This window comes from Vulpes vulpes, chromosome 7 (genome assembly GCF_048418805.1).
Source record: "Vulpes vulpes isolate BD-2025 chromosome 7, VulVul3, whole genome shotgun sequence".
NCBI classification, from domain to species: Eukaryota; Metazoa; Chordata; class Mammalia; order Carnivora; family Canidae; genus Vulpes; species Vulpes vulpes.
In genome coordinates this window covers 7,564,755-7,587,701 of record NC_132786.1, presented here as the reverse complement: position 1 = coordinate 7,587,701, position 22,947 = coordinate 7,564,755, and the positions used below count along the sequence as shown (strand labels likewise).

General features: G+C 41.4%; 1 protein-coding gene across 3 annotated transcripts in view; it reads left to right on the top strand.

The window, feature by feature from the left end:
* The window catches only part of MGAM (maltase-glucoamylase), a 136,725-nt gene that overhangs the window by 40,619 nt on the left and 73,159 nt on the right, over positions 1 to 22,947 (top strand). The window contains exons 2-4 of one of the 3 annotated variants that reach the window (XM_025982204.2): positions 2,811 to 2,885; positions 20,386 to 20,512; positions 22,548 to 22,669. In XM_025982204.2, the coding sequence (XP_025837989.2) occupies positions 20,386 to 20,512; positions 22,548 to 22,669 (249 nt within the window). In that variant the 5' untranslated portion in view covers positions 2,811 to 2,885. Of the gene's footprint in view, positions 1 to 2,810; positions 2,886 to 7,602; positions 7,724 to 20,385; positions 20,513 to 22,547; positions 22,670 to 22,947 lie in introns of those variants that run through there. The other 2 variants (XM_072762836.1, XM_072762837.1) reach the window with 2 other exon arrangements.

Sequence of the window (22,947 nt, the reverse complement as noted above, 5' to 3'; positions counted from 1 at the left end):
GTTATTGGGTGGAATATTTTAGAAAACCCTTGTTGCCTTTTCTTCTTTCTGTGCCAACACCTGAATGTTATGGTTGGGGCTCTGACCGTGAGGGAAAAGCCAAGAGAATTGCACAGCCCTCTCTCTGAATTCTTTGAGTACTTGAAATCACATCAGCAACTACTCTGCTCCAGGCTTCTTCCCTGAGAAAGGTAATCTCTTTATGGTTTTAAGTCATAAGGCTTGAGCCATCATTACTGAAAGGTAAATGCCATTACTAGCTGATAATTTGCCTGCAAGAAGGGCCCTGGGAATCTGTCTGTCTGTCTAAGCCTGGAAATGGTTTGGAGGGAAGGACAGACAGCCTTGCCTCTGTCTAAGTGTGCTTGTCACAGAGAGGCAAGAATCAGGAAGCACAAGAGAGGAAACAAAAGGAAGGATGTTTCTGCTTCCTGCATTTTAAAGCCTATTTTGTCCACTCATGGTTGTCAAAAGGATGTGGGCAGAGTGGTACTGGTATGGGGAGAGGAGGTTCAGGATTGTCTCACTACAGCTCTCATTTCTGATTCTTTCTCTTTACATTTTGCTCTTACTACTAATTGATCCTGCTGCAAGTTCTCTCTGTGTCTCACACTCAGAAAATCTTTGTAAGAGACTAGTTGAAACAAGGATTTGCTGTCTTTGGATTAGGTGCGCATCCCTGGTCTAGTCATGGGATCTGGTACCAGCGTGGTGGTGGTATTAACATGATTTATCCTTAAATCCTGGTGATTTATCCTTAAATCCTGGGCCCCTTCTTAAGCTTCATTTTGTTCACTAAAGTGAATTAAGGAAGAGGAGGTTTTCAATAAAAGTGGATAGAACTGTAAGACATTCTATTTCTCTGTGATGCAATAACGTAGGAGAACACTGTTCAGCCTTGACACCTTGAGAGGTTCTCTGTCCAGCAGAGACAGGGAGATTGTATGGACATGCTGATTTCCAGAGAGCAGAACAGAGGGAAGCATGGGAGTAGGGAGAGAGGCTGAGCCAAGGAGAGTAGCAGTGACAGAGAGAAAGTCTATGCATGGCTGAAAGATGTTTCCTGTGCCATCCTGTTCACGTTTTCCCCTGGGATGGGGGCAAAGTGGGGAAGCATACTCACTAGCATCTCATCACAGGGGTAAATTTCTGTAAAATTTAGTATTTCATGTTGAAAAACATCATGTAGATTTGCATGCTACTACTTTATACTGTCATATTTCTCACAATTCAAAATATTGATCTAAATTACTTATTCTTCTCCAGTGATCTTGGGCTAAAATGGAATTTCCAAGAAAATGTACTGTGTATACCTCTTAGCAGGTCACTGCATAACCCTAGGCTACGTGTCTCCTGATCTAAAAAAATACAATTCTATGGGGATGCCAAACAATTCACAGAGACTTTGTTGGGATTTGAAGGTCCTACGATTATTATAAGTGGTCATAAAGGCTAGCAAAACCCAGATGGTAGGAGGGTATTTTTCAGCTGGAATGGTTAGAGATTTTTGGTGAAGATATTTACACTGGGCAAAGGGAGAAAACCGAGAGCCTGTGCACCAGGGCTAGCAGAGACTGGTTGATTGCCAGCCATGGAAACTCACAGAAATTATCTGGAAGAAAGGATGATGATGATGATGATGATGATGTGGTGGTGGTAGTGGTGGTGGTTAGTAGTAGAAGAGATGGTGGCAGTAACAGTAGGGATAGCTTTTGGTGAAGATGCAGGAGTATCAGATGAAATTCAGTTGTACCTTGGCCTTCACAGAAATAGGAGAAATACTCTCTGTGCTGTTCCTCCTTTGGATTTGAGCGGTCTTTTATTTCCACTACTTTCCACTACTTTCTTCCATCCTCTTTTGAGTAAACAAATATGTTCAGCAAAGCTTTAATTTCTTTCTCTCTATAACATGACTTGACCTCACAGACTTAGTGCCCAGTGAACTCTGATTCAGACTCTGTGTCTCTAATCCTAAACTCTGGGAGTAAGAATCCAACCAGACCAGGTTGGTCTGCTGTCCAGTGCTGGTTCAGTCAGCTGGGACCAGTGGGTCAGAGTCATGCTGGGCTCCCTTACATGAGTGGACAGGTGTCCTCCAGGCGTGGGGCAGGAGAGCCACGGTGGAGACCACGGGAATCTCTAGTACAAGATACAGGCTTAAAGAGAAATGGCCAACTCTAAGGTGAAAGTGGCAGAGTTTGATAATGGATGGGATCTGAGAGTCTCCACTTTGGGAGATGTGGTAGAGAATGAACTCAGAATTGGCCAAATGAATGAACAAATATTTAGTCTGAAGAAGAAATGTCTACATTTACTGAATTATTTACCAACTTCAGACTCTGAACATTGGACTACTCTATTAAAATAACTACGAGCTCGAATCTGCCATGATTCTAATGACCTTTAGCAAATCATCTCTCTTAGTTTCTGTTTCCTCATTTTTATATGGGGATTAAAACATCTGCCCTATCATATGCAATTAAAGAAATGATACAGGTTAAAGTGCTCTGAGAGCTACAAGGTGTGATACAGCTGATGTTTTATGACCGACACATGAGTACAAGGTAACGTACTATCCCCAAGAACTCACTCCCTGGACCCATACCTGAGTGTGCACGTGTTCCTGTCTGAGGGGGTAAAAGGTAGGAAGGGATGCAAGGCTGCGTCAAACTGCTGAATAACAGATATTTCCCAAGGGAAGGAAATGCTGTAATGCTCAGTACGGGTCGCTTGCTTTCCCCCTCCTTTTCTCCGAACACTTCTAGAGAGAGAAATTGCTCCTACCTCAGACATCTGTTTTCCACTTCCAGGTAACCTCTGATGTGAAGAGCTTATACTTGGAACAAAAGAAGGAAAACCAACTCAGCTGCAGTTAGAAGAAAGAGGTACAGCTTAAAGGTTGTGGGCAGTGGTGACCGGTGACAGGAAGGGTGTAGATTCGCATGTGCCTGTGAGTGTGAGTGCCTTAGTGTGTGTGCATGTGCACGTGTGCAGGGGATGGGATAGTCCTATTGAACAAAGTTCTGGGTTCCGCCTGGATTTCCCCTGCTGACCTGGGGAATCAGTTCTATGTGGCAGGTGTGGACAGTTCTCTGCTGCCCGTCAGTGGTCCATGGAGGGAAGAGCCCACTGCCTCCAGCCCAAACCTCTCCTGAGGCTCTCTCTGGCAGTTGATGAACTGGAGGAAAAGTTCTAAACAGGATTTAAGCCAATGCCCCTGCTCATTGGGTTTTATCTGACTTTATTTTCAGAAAAGTCCAGTTAGGGAGAGACTGGAAAACTGATCCTGGATGTCAGGCACTTACTATCTCAGCATAGGCTCAAAAAATAATATTATGTCATGTGTATTGTCGTCTGTAAGTTACAGAGAAGGAAGCTAAGCTTCAGAAAATTTAAATGACTGCCCAAAGTCTGTAGCAAGTAAGTAGGGACTCTGATATTCAAGCTCAGGCTAGTTTGATTCTGAACACCATGCTCTTTCTGTGACTTATCTTGATTCCAATCTTGTATTCAACTGTTTGAGGTTAATAGGCTGTAGGGACACTGTCAGAGTTATCTTATCCACCCCTAGTTGGTAAGGTACAAGCAGGTGTATACCTTGTTTCCTATAGAATTTTATTTCAAGGAAGGAAAATCCAATAATGTGTTCAGTGCCAGGAGGAAAGAGACACACACCAGTGCTCAGGAGTCAGAATGGGCTCCTCACCTGGGTCTATCTCTCATGTGACGTTTGAGGGAACTCAGCCAGCAGGGGCTTGATGAGTGGCTAGCACTCCTCTGAGCGAGCACTTTGGGGTATGCATATCTATAAGTAGAACCATGTATTCTTGAAAATAGTGCTACTTTAGTAGTTCAGAAAAGGGGAAGCATCAAAATGACTTGAGTTTAAACTTGGCTTTGCAATAAGAGTTTATATAGGCAGATAGAGGATATAGACATTTCAGGGGGAGGCTGCCCCAAATATGCAGAAACAGCACTGAGCCAAGCTTTTTGGTGAATATTGGGAAAATGTCGAAATGGTAGAGTCAAGAATAATAAAGAAGCCTTAAAGAGAAAGAAGAATTTGAGGATTTATCCTGAAGAACCGACTGACTCTTTTTTGGGTTTAGAACAGAAGCCAGAATCAAGTGTTGTTTAGGGAAGGTCAACACGGGGAGAGACAGATGTTCGCATCAGTACTGGTGAGGTGATTCACTGCTCTCTTGATCTTTAGGGGATACCCGTGGGGATTTCAGGGTGGCGGAGTTCCCCACTTTTGTGTCACTCCATGGACAAGCAGCTGGTACAGCTTCCAGAATTCCTTACTGATAGGCACTTGTTCTGTGTAGAGGTGTGGGAGACTAAATATTCTGACTAAAGACTAAAGAGACAGATTTGCTAGGATTTTGAGTCCTGGGCAGAGGGCTCAGAAATTGATTTCATGCTTATGGCAGCTCTGGGCAGTTTCTTATCTCTGATGGCTCCCTGTTGCTAAGAGGCTAGAGTCTCCTCGATGTGACTCCAGTGTGCTTTGTAAATAGTGTCCCTGACTTTCTCCCAAACTGTCTTCCTTGACTCTACCTTTTTGCTGCCGTTTCTAAAACAGGTCCCATTCTTTCTACTCTGAGCCTTGCATATGCTGATCCCTTGGCTCAAAGTGTCTTTCCTTCTTCCCTGCCCACTCCCACCTTTCCATGCCTTCGGTTTCTTTCTTGTCCCTCCCAATTGTGTTCTCTGTCCAATAGCATAGTCAGTGCTGTCTTGTCTTTTGTCTGGTAGCCACTTGACTTCTATCTTTTCCTGGCCATTATGGAAGCACCACTCATGTTCCTGTTTGAGTGCAGATTTGACCAGACTGCCTGGGTTTGCATTCTGGTTTCAACTCTTCTTAGTGACAGAACCCTGGGCAAGTAGCTCTTTGTGTCTAGGGTTTCTAGTCTGCGAGACTGGGGTGACGGCGGCTACCTCACAGTGTAGTGACGGGGAGGAAGTGAAATCATGCCTGTGGTCACTTAGCATAATGCACAGGCCATTGGAAGCATGTCATAAATGTTGCTGTTGTTGCTCTTCCAACAATACCTTGCTTATAGATACACACGTACCTATATGTTGAATTGAATTGTGTTTACGAAGTGGTTAGTGTTGTGTTTTCAGAGGTCAGAAGCAAAGACTGGGGGTCATGAAAGTCTAAGTAAGGGTGGTGTCTAGGGAATGGGGAGGAGGAGGTGTCACCACGTTACTGGTTCTCATATCAGCACGGCTTCCATGGCTCCCAAGTACACGTGTTTTCCTGACATCCTCAGGCCAGGTAAGGCCGTGTCACTAAGGCAACAAAGTACTCTAGGTATCATGGTACTTGTACCTTGGTCTGGCCTGAATCACCTCTCTTTTTTTTTAATCTAGGGGCTAAACTTTTAAACTGTTACACTCAGGCAGCAACATAGATGTCTCTGTGTAGTACAGGACCTTGTGCAAAGTAGGTACTCGATAAGTTTTCTTTTTTAAACATTAATGAGTACCTACTACATTTGGAGTACCGATTGGGGGGCAAAGGAGATATTGATGCAGTTGAAGGTGCCTTGGGTTGTGAGTCCAGGGTCTGGGCTCTAGTCATCACTGTGTAGGTGCATAATAATCTTAACAAATGTAACTGACTCTTACTGAGTAGTTATTTGGTAACACCAAGTCTTTTACTTGTTTTGTATTATTTAATACCCTTATATCTTTATGATTTGATTGGATAGGTACCACTCCTGTCTTCATTTATGTTAAGGACATTGAGGCTTATGTGGTCCTGCAACCCAAGCCAGTAAGCAGACCTGGGCTTTTAATTCAGGTCTGCCCAACTTCAGATCTGGACCTTTTGTCACTACACTCATGCACACCTCAAAATTCTTGGGTCCTGAGGGGGCTGTCATTGGTGGTCCTTAGAGGTCATACCAAATGCTCCAACCCATCTGGGCTGTAACGCTGCGTAGACAGGCATTCGGCAGGCAGTTCAGGTCCTCATTGCTGTTGGGCTGTGGTGTCTCTCAGTGAGACAACGCAGGCAAACGGCCTCGGTGCCCAGCAGGCTTCCCTGTACCTTCCTTTGCCTTTCCCTCCTCTTGTAGCTCTAAATTCTTTGACTTCCTGATGCTGAAGAAATATGGTAGGTCCGTGCTGCCCAAAATCTTATCTGTAGGCTTTGTTGGTTCCTGACAACATTTTACTGGTGATGGGTGATGAGAGAAATGAGGACAAGGGTGGGGACTTTTTAAAAAAGAAAAGATGATTTCATTATAATAGTCTGTGTCCCTGATAAAATGACAATAAGAAATCATGACTTTAGTTTTTTCAGGCAATGTACACAGTCTATGACTTTAGGTCCCATGACCCAGATTATGCCTGAATTTTCACTGGTCTGTAAAAGCAATTCATTTTCTGGGAATAACACCTGGGGCAGGGTTTTTAAAAACTCTCTGTGCTAATGAGATTTCTTTTTCTTTAATTTCTACCATGTCACAGACCAAGATTCTTGTAAATTTAAGGTCCAATTGCATTATAAGAAAACTAAAGTGAAAACCAGGCATATACAAATATCCACTCCATTTTTTAAATCATGAGGGTAAAAGGACAAAATTATGCTATTTGTAGCAAAACTTCTAATTTTGGTACTTATTTCTTGGGAGACTGGCAAAAACAGATTTATGGATCACACTTGAACACAGGCACAGAGGGGAGGACACCCCCCTACTTTGGGGGGGGGGGAATCTGCCAGGAAATAGAACAAGATTCTTAACCAGAGATTCATGCGTATAATTCAGAAAGCAAGTGAATTTGGAAGGAACAATATTTATTTTTTCTTTGCTGAAATCCAACTGAAATCTGGCCTGTCTTTTAAGTATAAAGTGAGGTCACAAACCTCAAGACTGTTAGAAGTACCTAAGATTTGGTTCCAGGAGAAGCTACAGATACTTTTTTTAAATCATATTTTAAAGATACTCTCTAGGTACTACTTATACTTATTACTATTTTGAGATTGTGGTAGCTGTTAGACTTGTTCCTAGGTTAGCTAATACATCATTAAAGAAACACATGCATTATTATACTGAAATTTGAAAAGAAATTCTAGTAACTAATTCGATGGAATTGGTTTCTTTTGAATTCTTAACATATTTTGTCTCATGAATTTAAGAATGTAATTCTAAGAGAGGTCCATTGGAGGCACCAGCCTGCCAAAGGGTCTCCACTGCATGAAAATGCTTGAGGGCAGCTCTTCTAGAGACAAGAAAAGAAGAAAACGACTCTGAAAACATTTTCAAAGTTATTTCCTTCAAACACACATCAGCAGATTGTGCTAGTAAATGTCACTGGGACCCTGGGATGGTTTATTTGTTGCTCTTTATCATCTACCCATTGACTCCGTCTGTGTTTCTTTGCCAGGCCCCCCGAGTGTGATCAGTGCTGGATTCAGTGATCAGTGCTGGATTCAGCTCCTGGAGGGGTTAGAGGGGGGCAGGGTGGTCGCTTCTTCCTCCAGGTTCTTAGGGATGTTCTCAGAAGAAGACTACGATTACTAATTAACTAGCAGATCTGATCTAGAGAAAGAAATCTGGGCAGTCATTTGCATTTGAAACCCATTAACCTTAACACACTCACAGCTTGCCAGGGCTGTGGCTGCCCTCGGTGGACTGTGCTCCTTGCTTTGATTCCTAGGCCATCCTTCAGTGAGACAGCAGGAACAGCAGCAGGAGGTGGTGAGGTATGTTTGTGAACTGTGACTCGTGTGTTCATTTGTGGATGTAGATATGAGTGTGCAAGTGTGTGTGAACTGTCACTGATCTCCGTGAGTTAGTGCACCCTTGAAATTGGTTAAATACAAAACTAAATAACAGAATACAGCATTACACAAAGACACACATAAAACAAGATTCAACTCTTTTCTTTTTTGGTGTGTGTGCCCGTGTGTGCGTGTGCACACGTGCCCATGCCTCCAGACTGAGGCTGGGTCTGCAAACCCTGCTGTACCTAAACTTCTGTGTGTGTGTGTGTGTGTGTGTGTGTTGGTGTGTATGGGTGGGGGGTGCCGGATGTGAAAGAATAAATATTCAGGGTAGCAATTCTTTCTGATTCAGGAGGTAAGGTGGGAGAGGGGAGGCAGAGGAGTTAAAATAGAACCAGTGGGGATGTTCCTTCTGAGAGGATGTGGGGTTGTGATTTTGGGGTGGTCATTAGAGAAACCATCGTGGTCAGGAAATTGAGAAACTATTATGAAGCTCCATGAGTTGGGTGCCTTAGTGACCAAATCAAGAATTATTCTAGGGAATAGTCTCAGGAGTGTGCACGCGTCGGTGTGCTGGGAACTGTGAGGCATGGGAGCGATTTTAGGTGGAGTCTGTGAGGAGGATGTGGAGGGAAAGTGTAGGCCCTGGATGGGGGGGGGGGGGGCATGTGTGAAATAGAATGGAAGTGCTTAGGGGAAGGGGGGAAGTAGTGGCTTGTTGCTGGCCTCTCTCTGGTAAAACTTAAAGAAAGTCTGGTCCTTACTAGTTGCTAAAGTCTAGCTAGATACAAGTGGGCGTTTCCTGGCACTGAGGTGGGAAGAAAGAGTTTCTGTTGGGGAAAGAGGAGGAGGCCAAGATCAATGCCATGGTCTCACTAGATTAGGCTTACCAATGGTCCCTGATACAGGGGCTGAACGATGGTTTCCATGTGCTAAAGAGACCTCCTGCTCCCCAACTGGCTATCACTCTGATGTCAGGTGGTAGAAGAGTGAGTACAAGTGTGCTGGGCAGGGAGGGAGTGAGAGGGAAGTGGTCTTGGACTGCTGAGCTGAGTTGAGCCAAAGTATATCAGGGAGCAAATGAAGTAGAAGGACACACTCTGTCCTGTACCCTAGTTTTAAGATAGCTCATCACTGTTTCACTCATACTTGCACACGATGTCAGTGATTTCTCGTTGTCAACCATTCCTTCACAAGTGAGTTTTGATGAGCTAATAAAGTTACTTCACAAACTGCTCCAGAAACACGGAAGAGTCATGAGTAGAGGGACTCTGAAGAAGAAAATTTCCATTGAAGTTAGCTTGGGAGTTAGCTGCAGAAGATGATGAGAAAGATAAACCTTTGCATGTCCTGATGTTGGGGTCATAGTAGGCCATACATGTCTAATAGAGGTGATCCCTTTGTGGTTCAGGGAAGGAAACTGAGGCCCAGAGTGGTTAGATAGTAGCTGGGAGATGATGAGCCAACCCAGGGAGTTTTGCCCAGGATTTAGTCATGGATTTAGACTACTTTAGAGAAGTAGTCATGACTTGCCAGACTGCTTTTTGCAAGTGATTCCTAGTCTGTAAAACTAACCCTCTCTTTTTCCACTAGATCTCTTGCCTTGTGTTATCAAAGGGTTTTTAGAAGAAAGACTTAGATCATCATATGCAAGTCAGACACTGATCAGATGATCCTATGCAGATACAGACACCGTATTTAGAAAATATGACAATTGATTATCCAGTTTTTCCAGATTAATTCAGATAGCTATTTCAACACTTTGGGCCCCTACCTGATTAATCTATCTACTTTGCTTAAACAGTTATAACAATACCAGGAAAATGACCTTTGGTAACTATTCATATAACCACTTTAATTCAAGAAGAGAAAATTACTGTTGCAGTCAGCACGGTTTATGTACAGTAATAATTTGAACCTTCCAAGTGAGCTTTGCCTTGACCAGTCTAAGCAAAAGCACACCACATTCCTCATTGCCGCCTCCACCGTTTTTTCTCTGTAGTACCTACCACAGTCTAACCCATCATAGATGTACTTATTTTGTCTATTGTGTCTTTTTTCTAACCATAAGAACATAAATCCCATGAGAGCAAGGATTTTTATCTGTTTTGTTTGTTTTAGAACCAGCTCCTGGAAGAGTGCTTGGCACATTTTGGGAGCTTAATACATAATTGATGAGTAATAAATAAATTGCCCAAAGACACAGCATTGATAACTCGATGATGAATAAACATGGAAAGTGTGCATCAGCAGCTCATTCTCCTTCATCTCACAGAGGATTTAACACACTGCCGTGGGCCATAAACTAAAAGCGAATTGACTTCTATGGATGCTTACAAAAGCACTTTGAATCTCCCAGGTGCTATGGGGACTGAAATGTTGCCACATATTTGTTTCCTTTTCTTTCCCTAAACCTTCCAACCCCATGATTGTTTCTGGAAAAACACAGCCATCTTCCATACATCCTACCTCATCTTAATTTAGCAGCCTTAATTATTTATAAATATAGAAGTTTGCTATATTTACATTACACTGTGGAAGCTGGCTTTGGAGTCATATTGCCTGGTTGGAAGCTTGGCTCTGAGTTCTGGACCATGGGCACTGCAGCTTCTAGCAGGCCCCGTTAACTATTTGTAGAATGAGGATAATAACAGTCCCTCCTAATAAGGTAGCTGTGAGGACTAATGGAAATAATGCATCTAAGTGCTTAGCCATGTATCATGCACATTCTGAGTACTTGGTTAATGACCCAGATACTATCCGATAAAACCACAATCTCACAAAAAGCCTAAAAAAAAAAAAAAAGAAAAAAAAAACTAAGCGTGTGTACAATATGGGACATTATACCATAGAATACAGAGTAATGGTTGAAAGTTCTGGCTGTCGAGTGCAAAGGCCAGGTGTTGAAATTGTGGCTATGCTTCTCTTCAGCTGTGTGACACTAGTCAAGTTATTTGACCTTGCTAAAATTTTAATTTCCCCATTAGTAAGTGGGCCTATAGGAGTAAGTAACATGGGATTGTTGTAAGGATCGTATGCAACAAATTATGTGACTTCTTAGTACATTCACTCACTCTTCATTAGTTATTTTTATCATTATTATCAAATTGCACAATTTTTGTAATATGAAATAGAATATTCAAAGTTGATGACGGACTTCCAAGTAGCTGTTTGTTAAAAATATGTTTTTTTAAAGATTTTATTTATTTATTAATGAGAGAGAGAGAGAGAGAGAGAGAGAGGCAAATACACAGGCAGAGGGAGAAGCAGGCTCCATGCAGGGAGCCCTATGTGGGACTCGATCGAGGGACTCCAGGATCACACCCTGGGCCAAAGGCAGGCGCTAAACTGCTGAGCCACCCAGAGATCCCCTAAAAATATTTTTTTAAAAAAACAATTAAGCAATTTAAATAGTTTTCTTGTTGTATTTGCCTTTTGCCATCTGTCTTGATTTTGTTTTCCTAAGTTGCATTCCTAAATGAGACTGTAGGTTTCACCATTAGGATCCCTGTGATTCAGAAACTAACATTAGCCAGATGATGCTGATGACAGTGTTTGTTTTTTTCTTAAGGTTTAAGGAAATGTTTCTCTTTTATAGCTAGAAAATTATTATTATTGTTCCAGAGAGCAGGTAACTGTATTTGAATATATGACATAAAAAGACTTTTGATAAGAGACAAAGGATTTTTTAAATGCAAATGATACTTTATGAGAAGTCTTATTTACCCATGTGTATTAATTATCTCTTGCTGCATAACAAATTAGCCCCAAATTTCACAGCTTGAAACAATAAATGTTTTTTTGCCTCATAGCTTTTATGCGTTAGAAATGCAGGAGCAGCTCATTGAGGTGGTTCTGCTTCAAGGTCTCTCCTGACCTTGCAACCAAGATGTTGCCAGGGACTGCAGCCACGTGCAGACTTGACTGGTGCTGGAGGACCCACTTGTGAGGTGGTGCCCTCACCTGGCTGTTGGCTAAAGGCTTCAGTTTCTCGTGGGTTGTTGGACCTTTCTAACAACCTGCTAGAGTGTCACTCTGACATGCAGCTGGCTTCTCCAAGAAATGAACCAAGAAAAAGAGTGAGGAAGTGATCTAACAGAAATAGAAAGGAAGAAGCTGTACTGCCTTTTATAACCTTATTTTGGAAGGTATGCACCGTGCCCTATGCCATATTTTGTTTGTTAGAAATGAGTCACTGAGTCCAGCCTACCAAGGAGTGAGGGATGGGGGACGTGGCTCCACCTCTGAAGGGAGGAGTATCAAATAACTTGTGGACTTCTTTTTTTTAACCACGATATCATAATTTTGAATATCAATGAATTTTATTTTATTGCACTTTTTACTCAGTCCTCTCTCGATGGATGTTTACACTAGTTTCAATCTCTTGCTGTTTACTCAGTCCTCTCTCGATGGATGTTTACACTAGTTTCAATCTCTTGCTGTTATGGATGTTTCATGTCATGCCACAGTAAAAAACCTTTATCTATACATACTTGTGCAGGTGTATTTGTGGGCTAAAGCTCTATAAATGGAATTCCAGATTGAGAGTGTACATAGTTTTAATGGTTTTTGCCAAACCTTCATTAAGCATGTTTTGTTTACATTTGACTGTGGGTACCTTTTACTTCATCATCTTTCACACAATGTGTTTTATAAACATTGGAGGGATTTAAAATAAACAATCCCCTATCTCATAACCACTAGCAACAACCAAAGAGGAGACATGGCCACTTAGGGCATTCTGATAACTTCTTTCTTTGCCAGTGAATGTGAGATCACTCTTCACCTCATTAGCTAACTTCATTCTATTAGGTATGGAAGTCTGAGATTCTCTCTCCCTCTGCACTCCCGTGTGCTCTCTTCCTCTCTCTCTCTCAATAAAGAAATCTTTAAAAAAAAAGAGGGCATTATGTTGACAAAGAGCAATTTCTCATCAGTGTATAGGAAGCAAATCCCCTTGTGATTTCATCCTTGGGCAAAGGATTGAGGAGAATATGGAGTTTGCGTGAGGACACATTGATGGGATGGAGAGCAAGGCTGCAAGGCTGTTCTCAAACAGTAATTTCAAGATTCTCAAGCTGGGAGCTTTATACTAGGGACTGAGGGAAGATGGGCAGGGATATGCTTTTTGAGTAAAGTTAGTGGGATTTACAAGGCAGCCTGCGAGAGGAGCAGTAGCTGTTGGGGCAGAAAGTGGGTCTTGGATGGGTAAGCTGCCGCCCTGGCTCCCACTGTTTCTTCCTACCTTTCTGCACATGTGTCTCAGGTAATGAGTGACTCACCCAACATATGGCCGTAAAGCACTCTACAGATTGGAGGGAGGATCAGAAAAGGTTCATAAGGGCAGCAGTCAGGAATATGCATCTCCCACCTCATGAAACCCTGAGTTAGGTGCGATGCCACACAACTTGATTTTGGCTCAGGTCATGATCTTGGGGTCGTGAGACAGAGCCTGTGTTGGACTCCTCGCTCAGTGGGGAGGCTGCTTCTCTCCCTCTTCCTCTCCCTCTGCCCCTCCCCCACTTGCTCTCTCTCTCTCTCTCTCTCTCTCACTCTCAAGTAAATAAATCTTAAAAAATACAGTGTTTGATTTGATTTTCACAAAAGAAGGTGATGATAGGTAATACTCTAAGTACTGTTAATTTCATTTTTGCAGATAAGAAAACCAAGACTCACCAGTATTAGGGAAATTCATTTGGCTAATGCAGCAAGAAATGGTAGGGCAGGGAGTCAAGTGCAAGTCTTTTTGTGACCTACTTAGCTAGCTCTCTGTTTTGAGAAGGAGAGTTTCAGGATAAGATAAAGCAGGAAAATACTAATGAAATGTTTAGCACAGTAATTGACCAGGAAGTAAAATATTATCAATCAATAGGTATTGATTATGCAGATTCGACTAGTAGATACTTAGGAAGGAAATAAAAAGGTATGAGCAATCATTTTTATACATTGGGAGCTCACAATTTGAGAGAGAAAAGGGGTATTGCAAACCTATGTAAGTAGATGCACCTTTTGGGAAAAAGCTTTAGGAAAAAACTTATCTACTTGACCACAAATGAGCTGAGGATAGACAGGGTGTGTTGACATATTGGAGGAACTGGAAAGGGTGCTTTGATGGGCTTGATAATTTCACAAGAGGTTACTCATCCCCTACTACTCCCTCCAAATATATTATTTGGTGTTTAGTTGTTACTGTCTCCTACTTAATGTTTGTCCCATTTTTCACTGTCCTCAATTTACACCTGCACTCCCACTCTATAGCATAGTATCTTGCAATATTATTAAGTCCGCTGATAAACTCAAAATTCCAAAGTGATTTTCAAAGAGGAATAGAAGGAGCTGAGTATTTAAGTTATCTGGGGAACTTTTAAAACCTACCCAGAAAGGTTCAAGATGGTAGACTGGTCACAGGACTTTACCTGTTTTCCTTTCCAAACTTTCATTGGCATTCTTGTAAAGATGTACTAAATGAAATGAGTCTGTAACAAAATGGAAAAAGAAGAATAGCCGTGAACATTGTGCTGAGTATAACAGAGCAGAGAATACCTCTCGGGTGTCTGTTGTGGAGTTGGGGGCAGTTTTGCACAGAGAGACCACTGGGCCTTAAGCAATGATGAGCAAGGGGAGGGTAGAGCAGCAGAGGGGTGTGAACTGGTGTTCAGCTATGGTTGGGCTTAATAAAGGGGTTGTGAAGAGCACTGTTTTCCAGAAAGTGGATTTACTCATATATGTTTTCTTTATAAAGAGGTGGTTGGGACATCTGGGTGGCTCAGCGGTTGAGCATCTGCCTGCGGCTCAGGGCATGATCCCGGGGTCCTGGGATCGAGTCCCTCAGGCTCCTTGTGGGGAGCCTGCTTCTCCCTCCATCTATGTCTCCACCTCTCCCTCTCTCTGTCTCTCATGAATGAATATTTTTTTTAAAGAGATGGTTTCCAGCTATTACTTTTTATGTTTACAGCTCATATGAAAGCTGTAATTCATATAAGCTATAGTTACAAAGGTCATATAGAGAGGGAAGTGGCTGTATATTCTGAAAAAAAAAAAAACAACCCAACTCCCTAGAGATATCGATTATCTCTCCATCCTTCAAAAATGGTTGATTAAAAGAAAGCTTGACTTGAATCCTTTCGTAAAATAAATAACTGTATTCTTTTTTTTTTATAATTGTTTATATCTGATTTTTTTCTTTTTCTTTTTTTCACTTGGATTCCTGTGGTTACTGGTGAGATTGTTAGGATGAAGGCATACTGTTTCCTGCTTTTCATCCCTCTCATATCCCTCAGGAAAGAGGAGCAGGTTCTCTGAAGTGCATCTGTGGCAGAGAGCATAACATGGTGGTATTTATACTCAGTCTTACTTCCAAATCAGCAAATGCTCATTTAGAGCACTTGCCAGGGGGCATCCAGTGAAGCATTGTAGAGTTCTTCCCAACATTTTCCCCATGATAGAGCACAAAGAAAATGATAATGGCATCATTAGGCTAATTGAAAGGGATCTGGATTTCCAGAAGAGGCAACTCTCAGCAGAAGCATGCCCCAGCCCTGGACTCTCTGCCCTTGCCCCACCCAGTTGCCCACAGAACCAGGGAGTCAGTATCTCAGGCTCTCAGGTTGAGAGGGGTCACTCAGGGAGGGGTGAGAGACTCTCACATACTGGCTTCTGGCAGCTTAAAACTTATGAGGGGAAGACAGATTGTCCTCAGAGTTATGAATATAGATATAGAGAGTTTGAGAGCAAGAGAGGGAGAGAGGGTTAATTTTAAGTCCTGGAGGAGGTATTGTTTGAACTGAAGAAGCAGGATTCTGATAAGGAGAGAAGGTGGGGTTGGGAGAGGGTGTGGGCTTTGCTATAGTTCTGAAGAGAAGTATGCCTTTGGAGCATAGACTGGGAGTGAATTTCAGCTCCAATATTTATCATTGCTGATAAGTTTTATACCTTTCTGACCTCTGTTTCCTTACTCATAAAATAGAGATGAATAATACCTGCATTTGGGGATTATAAAGATAACTAGTAATGTCTGGAAAATACTGGATAGAGAAACCTCAAAACATTAGCTATAATTATTACTAAGAATTAGACTGTAGTGGTACCATTTAGTCTTGAAAGTGATGGCATTACAAGCTTGTGAGGCCCCAAAACCAATGGCCCCACTCGTGGAGGCAGTTCTGCTCTGCTCTCCTCTTCCCTTTGACTTTACACTCCTCACTATGTCTGATTCCAGATTCTGCTGATGTGCAGTCTCCTATTGCTCAAGGGGATACAAGGAGCTAGTTAGATCAATGAAACTCACTTTAGAAATCATTCCGTCACGCCATCCAACTTGACAATGGATTTGTTTACTTCTTCTATGGAAGATCTTCTAAGAGACGTTTTTCTCTCCATGCTGCTTGATGTATTGATTGTGACTTGTCAGCTTCACTTCCTGTTGAATGACACATTTCTGCATTACAATATGGCTCTATGTAGTTTCTCATGCTTTTGAAAAAGTGCTGTGTCTGCTCCTATAGATGAACATCCTCACACAAAATGTGAAAGAGTGTTGCCTTTACCTAAGAGGCAGTGAGGTCATAAAGACAATCTCTAAGGCGGAAGTCAGCATCCCTAATTGTGCCACAGACTTGTCCTAAGTCTTGGGAGAGTGTCATTAAAACACATAGCACATAGGGGAGCCTGCGTAGCTCAGTTAGTTAAGCATCTGACTCTTGATTTTGGCTCAGGTCATGAACTCATGGGTCATGGGACTGAACTCCACGTTGGGCTCCACACTCAGTGGGGAGTCTGCTTGAGATTTTCTCTTGCTCCCTCTCTTTCTGCCCCTCCTCCCTCTCTAAAATGAATAAATAAATCTTTTTTAAAAACCACATAACACCTCAGTCCTTTCATCATCCACGGTATAATGGAAAATTAGCCTGGTCATTCTAGTATCTCACTATTGTTGCATATATAGAATGCGATCAGAATAGGATGTTGCTATCTTAGGTAAACAGGATATTTCAGTGATTCTCAAAACTTAGCTCAGCTAATGGCATGAAATGTCGAGTTTTCCTTTTCAAAGACAGCAAATGTTATCTAATAAAATGCTGTTGGAATTTGGCACAAGTGACTGAAAGATACGATTTACTCAATGTTTGACAGAGTATACAGAATGTTAACTTGCAAAGGACCCCCTTTCTAAAGAATGGTAGTAGTGGGTCAGAAGAAGGAGGTGGTAAATACAGTGGCATCTGGGACAACCCTGGGAAGGATACGGAGTGGGTGATAGGGGAGTCATGTTCCTTGCTACTGCTGGAGGACGGTGCCACAGCTCAGGCCAGAATCAAAATTATCCCTAACAAAGGACAAAATCCTGCAATGCAGACACTGAGGCAGATTTCTAGAAAGGACTTTTTGTGAGGCATAATCGTCATCTGAATGGGTACACAGTGCCTAACTCCTTATCGGAAGAAAACCTTAAATGTAGTCTGTGCATTTGTGGTAGGACTAAGGGAAGCTGCTCAAAGGCCCCAGTGACACTGCCAGTTGCGGTGGTCCAGGCTTTAACAGCTATGAGTTTTTTCCTTTCCTCCTTCAGGTCCTGTTTCTGTCTTGTTCATCATATTCACCCTTAGGAAGGTGGTATCTTATTTTTATTCAAACATTTGCCATATTGCTGTGCTCCATACCTAGACTTATGGTATCAGTATCCATCCTGGGAGCAGTTCAGCTGCTCTCTGGGCACGGTCTCCCCTAGTGTTAGCAGGTTCAATGAGTGAAGGTTGACTTTCCATCATCCTTCCTTGTCAGTGAGAAGATATTTCAAGGCATTCTTAGTCCTGGACCTCTGAATATGAAGAAGAATGATTTTAGGGTTTGAATTCTATGAGTCTTTAAGACACAAATTTTGACTTAAAATACTGTCTGCATTTAGCACCCCCAAAAGACCAGCTTCGTTGTTGATTCCAGTGTGTGGTGTGTTTGGCAGGAAGTAGTGAGCAGGGGATCACATGCTGCTGTGTCAGACTCCACAGGGGGAGTCCACCAACTTCTGTGTGGGAAGCTCTGTGGTCAGAAGTTCTGGAAGTTAGATGTTTTGAGGAGAAGGATACTCAGTTCCAAGGCAGTTGATAGTAGTAGTTGGTTGGTACATATCAAGTTCTTTACAGACTGGAATGCAATACTTTGACTCAAATCTTTTTTTAAAAAAATATTTTATTTATTTATTCATGAGAGACATAGAGAGAAAGAGAGGCAGAGACAAAGGCAGAGGGAGAAGCAGGCTCCATGCAGGGAGCCTGATATGGGACTTGATCCCAGGGTCCTAGGATCATGATGTGAGCCAAAGGCAGATGCTCAGCCACTGAGCCACCCAGGCACCCCCTTTGGCTCAAATCTGATCGAGATCAGGAGCTGATTGGTAGAAGGGGTCAGGAATAAGATAGGTTGAGATGAGTTGTTGAAGACCAAGTTGTGGTAGGCTCAAGCATATTCTGTCCATGAGGGGCCCACCAAAAGTTGCCAGGAGAGATACAGTAACCAAAGGGAACTACATTCAGCCTTTTGGGAAATTTGGTCCTAGTTTTTGACTAGGTGGCTCTGAAAAAGACACTTGACTGACCATGCCTTACTTTACTTATGCATAAAATAGAGGGTCTTGACTATTGGTTCCATTTCTTTTTTTTTTTTTTAACTTTATAGATACCATTTCTTAATATATTTTTACCTGATAAAATGCATTTTTACAATTTATAAGACCATGATAGGGTCACTGTTTCTGAAACATAGTTGCATATTAGAATTATCTGTGGAGTTAAAAAAAAAAATCAGATATCCAAGCCTTAACCCCAGAGATTTAGATTCACTGAGGTTGAGACAGTAGGCAAGTGCTGAACATCTGATTTAAACTTCTTGGCAAAATATTTTAATCCCCAGCTAGGATTTATAACGACCCTAACATAGGTAATAAATGTGTTATTTCTGTATTTTTTTTTAAGTTGACAATTCTCCCTAGGACTCCAAAGGTAGCCAGTTGGTCAGGATGATCCTTTAGGTATCTTTAGTTGTAGAATTCACCAACTCTCACTGAAACTGTGGTTTCTGAGTATTGTTCCCACTGAAAAAGAAAAAAAAAAAACACAAAGCCTCCTTAGAGATGTTTGATTTGAGTCTGGGGGAAGGGGATGTACAAATAGGCCTAGATCTTCATGTTATAACAGAGAATAAGGAAACTATCAAAGACTACCAGGAACCAATCTGAAGAGACTCCCACTAGGTGCAGATGAGACGGAATGAGCATTAATGATAATAATAATAATATCAATGGATTAGTACAGATAAGATGTGTTTAAATCCATAACTTCACAAATATATTGGGCAAATAATCTCACTGGTCCTCTTTCAAGGGTGTTAGGGCAACAACTCCTTATTCTGAAACCCAGAAAATAGGGTCAAACATTTATCCTACCTTCCGTATATGAATTTTATCTTTATGTCCAAATAACAGATGAGGGGAAGTTTTTCTCTATAGTAATATTTCATCAAGTATATAAGGAATGGTATAATTACAGTATCACTGTCACAACTAGTGAAATAATGGATCTAAGAAATATACTCACCAATGGCTATTAATATGAAAAAGGGAGAATCTGCTAGATTTTATGTGTCTCTTGCCAGAAGACTGTATATGAGCTATGCACCATTCTTGCTAAAAAGACCTATATCTGCCAAAACTCTAGATCTGGTAATTAAATTTGCAGGAAACATAAGGGTAGGAAAACATATTAGTATATCCACAGATGCAATTGACAAAATCCAGACTATGGGGAAATCTACAGAACAAACCTACTGAATGAATGAAGATTAACAGAGGGACCCTGGGTGGCTCAGTTGGTTAAGTGTCATGCTCTTGATTGTGGCTCAGGTCACAATCTCAGGGTCATGAGATTGAGCCCCCCGTTGGGCTCCATGCTGGACACGGAACCTGCTTAAGATTCTCTCTCTTTCTCTTCTTTCTACCCCAGGCTCATGCAAGTGCATATGCACTCTCTCTCTAAACAACAACAAAACACTTAACAGACACAAACCAATTACAATATATAAATCTTGCTTGCATCCTGATGAAAGGAGAACAAATTAGACAATGAGAGAAATTTCAACATTGACTAGATATTTGATGATTAAAAATTATCTTAAAAATACCTTTGGTGTTCTAACAATATCTTCATTGGGTTGTGTGAAGTTTATTTTTTAATACTTAAATATTGAAAATAAATTTTTAAGTAATTTCTATACCCATCATGGTGCTCAGACTCACAACTCTGAGATCAATAGTCACATGTTCCATAACTAAGCCAATGAAATGCCCCAATACTTAGATATTTTCAGATTCAAAAATATCTAAGATTTGCTTTAAAATAATCTAAGGTTAGGGAGAGAAGTAAGTAGGAATAAAGACAAAACAAGATTGTCATGAATTGATAATTTTTTAATCTAGATGATGGATGTGTACCTGAGTGTTTGCTAGTTATTCATTTTACTTAAGTGACATTTGAGCTTGTCCATTACAAAATTACTAGATAAATTAAATGAAACTCAAATCTAAAATTGTTTCCCCCCACCGCCTTTTCTCTCTCTCTCTTTTTTTTTTTTTTTTTTTTTTTTTTTTGCAGATGGCAAGAAGGAAGTGGAAAGATTTCACGACTTTGGAGCTTATGCTCAGTGTTCTTCTGCTTATGGTGTTTATCATCACTATTCCTCTGTTTGTGCTTTCAGCTCAAGATTCTTTGGAATCAAAAGGTAACAAGGAACTCTGATGTTCTCCTCTATGTGTTGCTCTTATCAGAGTAGAAACCTCATAAATGGCAGGGAAGTGATGGTCTCCTGTCCATTGGTGTGAATGCGTCTGTGTGTTTATGGGGGGGAGGGATGTTATATGTGTGTTGGTGAGCCCCTGACTGGAACTGTGGCTTGTGGCAGCTCATTAGGTATTCACTGTACGCCTAAGCTGATACTTTTATTTCCCAGTTAGCACATTGCAGGATTCCACAACTGACTCTTGACATAAATTTGCTGAATTGCATTGATGAACTCTCATTTCATTAACAACATTATTAACCTTTATTAACTAATTATCTCTTACATGCAAGGCAATTGAATAAATATATAATCAAAGTATTTTAGGTGAAAGTTCTGTTTTTAAGAAAGTAGCAACTACCAGACTTCTTTAATTAGACAATTATTGAATTGTCTTATTCAGAAACAGGGGCTGGATTGTGCTCAGTTATCCCTGATTTTTTATCTGGTTCATCTAGGAACAGCTTCTGTGAACCAAGTGATGAAGGGTCAGTCTATGGCTAGAAGAAGACTTCTCTGCTCCCACTCCCTCTGTCCCAGCCCTGACAATTTCTACTTTTGTGAGGAGTTAGATCAAATAATCTTAAAGATGGCTTAACTCTTAAAATTCCATGATCTTGAAGATGCAACTAAAATCCTTATGCAGAAAGTGGCACAAAATTGAAGTCCTCTTAATCCATCACTTTTAAATTGGAAAAGAAATTAGAAAACTAATTAAAAGCCTCATTGTTCTATCTTAATGTCCTTATTAACTTACCACAGAGGAACTTAAAGAACTCTTACTTCCTTACTTTAGAATGTAATAAATGTGTCCTTTTTATTTAACTGATTTTAACATCTGAATCAAGGCCCTTGGGCAGTTCCTAACTGCCAATTTTTTTTTTTTATTTTTAAATTTTTTTTGCAACCCCACCCCCGCCGGGCCCGCCGGCTCCCCCTAACTGCCAATTTTTAGATTGGTGGCCTTCCTTTACATTTTTGAGATAGGAGACTTTATGTTTACATAAGACTATCACTCAGAAGTGTTCCTGTTGAGGGAATGCCTGTTGACGGAGCAACCAGAATTGAGGTTACTCTGATTAGGGTGGTAACGTTCAAGACAGCACACACTGGGCATGTTTTATGTGCAAACATATTGTAACCAGCTGCTGGGGGTATAAGTAAAGGACCAGAGAAGTCTGCAGACTTTTCTGTGAAGGGCCAGGTACTTAATGCTTCAGATTTGGCAGGCCATATGGTCTCTCATAACTAATCAATTTTGCCATTGTAGCACAAAAGCAGCTATAGATAATACATTAAAAAGTGAGTGTAGCCATGTTCCAGCAATACTTTATTTAAAAGTCAGGCTGTGACCTGATTTGGCCCATGGGCTATAGTTTGCTGACTCCTGGACTAGAGAAAGTAGATTTGGTTCTTGCCTTGGTGAACTTTTGATCTAATGGTAATGCCAAACTCCTTGCTCTTATGTGAACCATCTCAAAAAGGGTGTTGGTGGTGGAAGAAGAGGATGCAATATACACAGAGGTAAATACAGTTAGCATGAACAAAATGAGGCTTTCTAAAGTGAATGTGTGCATTTCAAGGACATCAGGGTGAAGCCCAATCAGCAGTAGAATTCATATACTTGGAGTAGTAGAGTTCATATACTTCATAGACTTGGAGGTATTAAGAACTGTGACAATCATATTAAATGCTTATTTTTTTTAAAAAAATTATTTATTTACTCATGAGAGACATAGAGAGAGAGAGAGAGAGAGAGAGAGAGAGAGAGAGAGAGAAAGGCAGAGACATAGGCAGAGGGAGAAGAAGGCTCTCTGCAAGGAGCCTGATGCAGGACTCAATCCCAGGACTCCAGGATCATGCCCTGAGCCGAAGACAGATGCTCAACCACTGAGCCAGCCAGGTGTCCCATATCAAATGCTTATAATGTTAAATCTGTCTGATGGTTATTTTATGTTTGTTTTTGGGATTACCCCAGATCCTGGGACAGTAGTTACCCCAGATCCTGGGACAGCAAGTACCACCCCTGATTCTGCTGTGTGCCCGGTGGTAGATGAAGCAGAACGGATCAACTGCATTCCTGACCAGCCACCAACAAAGGTTTGAATTTTGGATCTTGTTTTCATTTAAGAGTTGATGCTACTGGATAGTTTTTGTTGTTAATTCCTGTTGTTTGTAACTCTCGGGAGTTGCAAACTGCATTGCGACTATTGGTGGCTCAGGCAAATGAATCCTGTATCCACGCCTGAGTAACAGTGCAGCTTTGGGAGAAGAGTGAGAAAACTCCAGATTAAATTAAATATGGGGATCCCTGGGTGGCGCAGCGTTTTGGTGCCTGCCTTTGGCCCAGGGCGCGATCCTGGAGACCGGGGATCGAA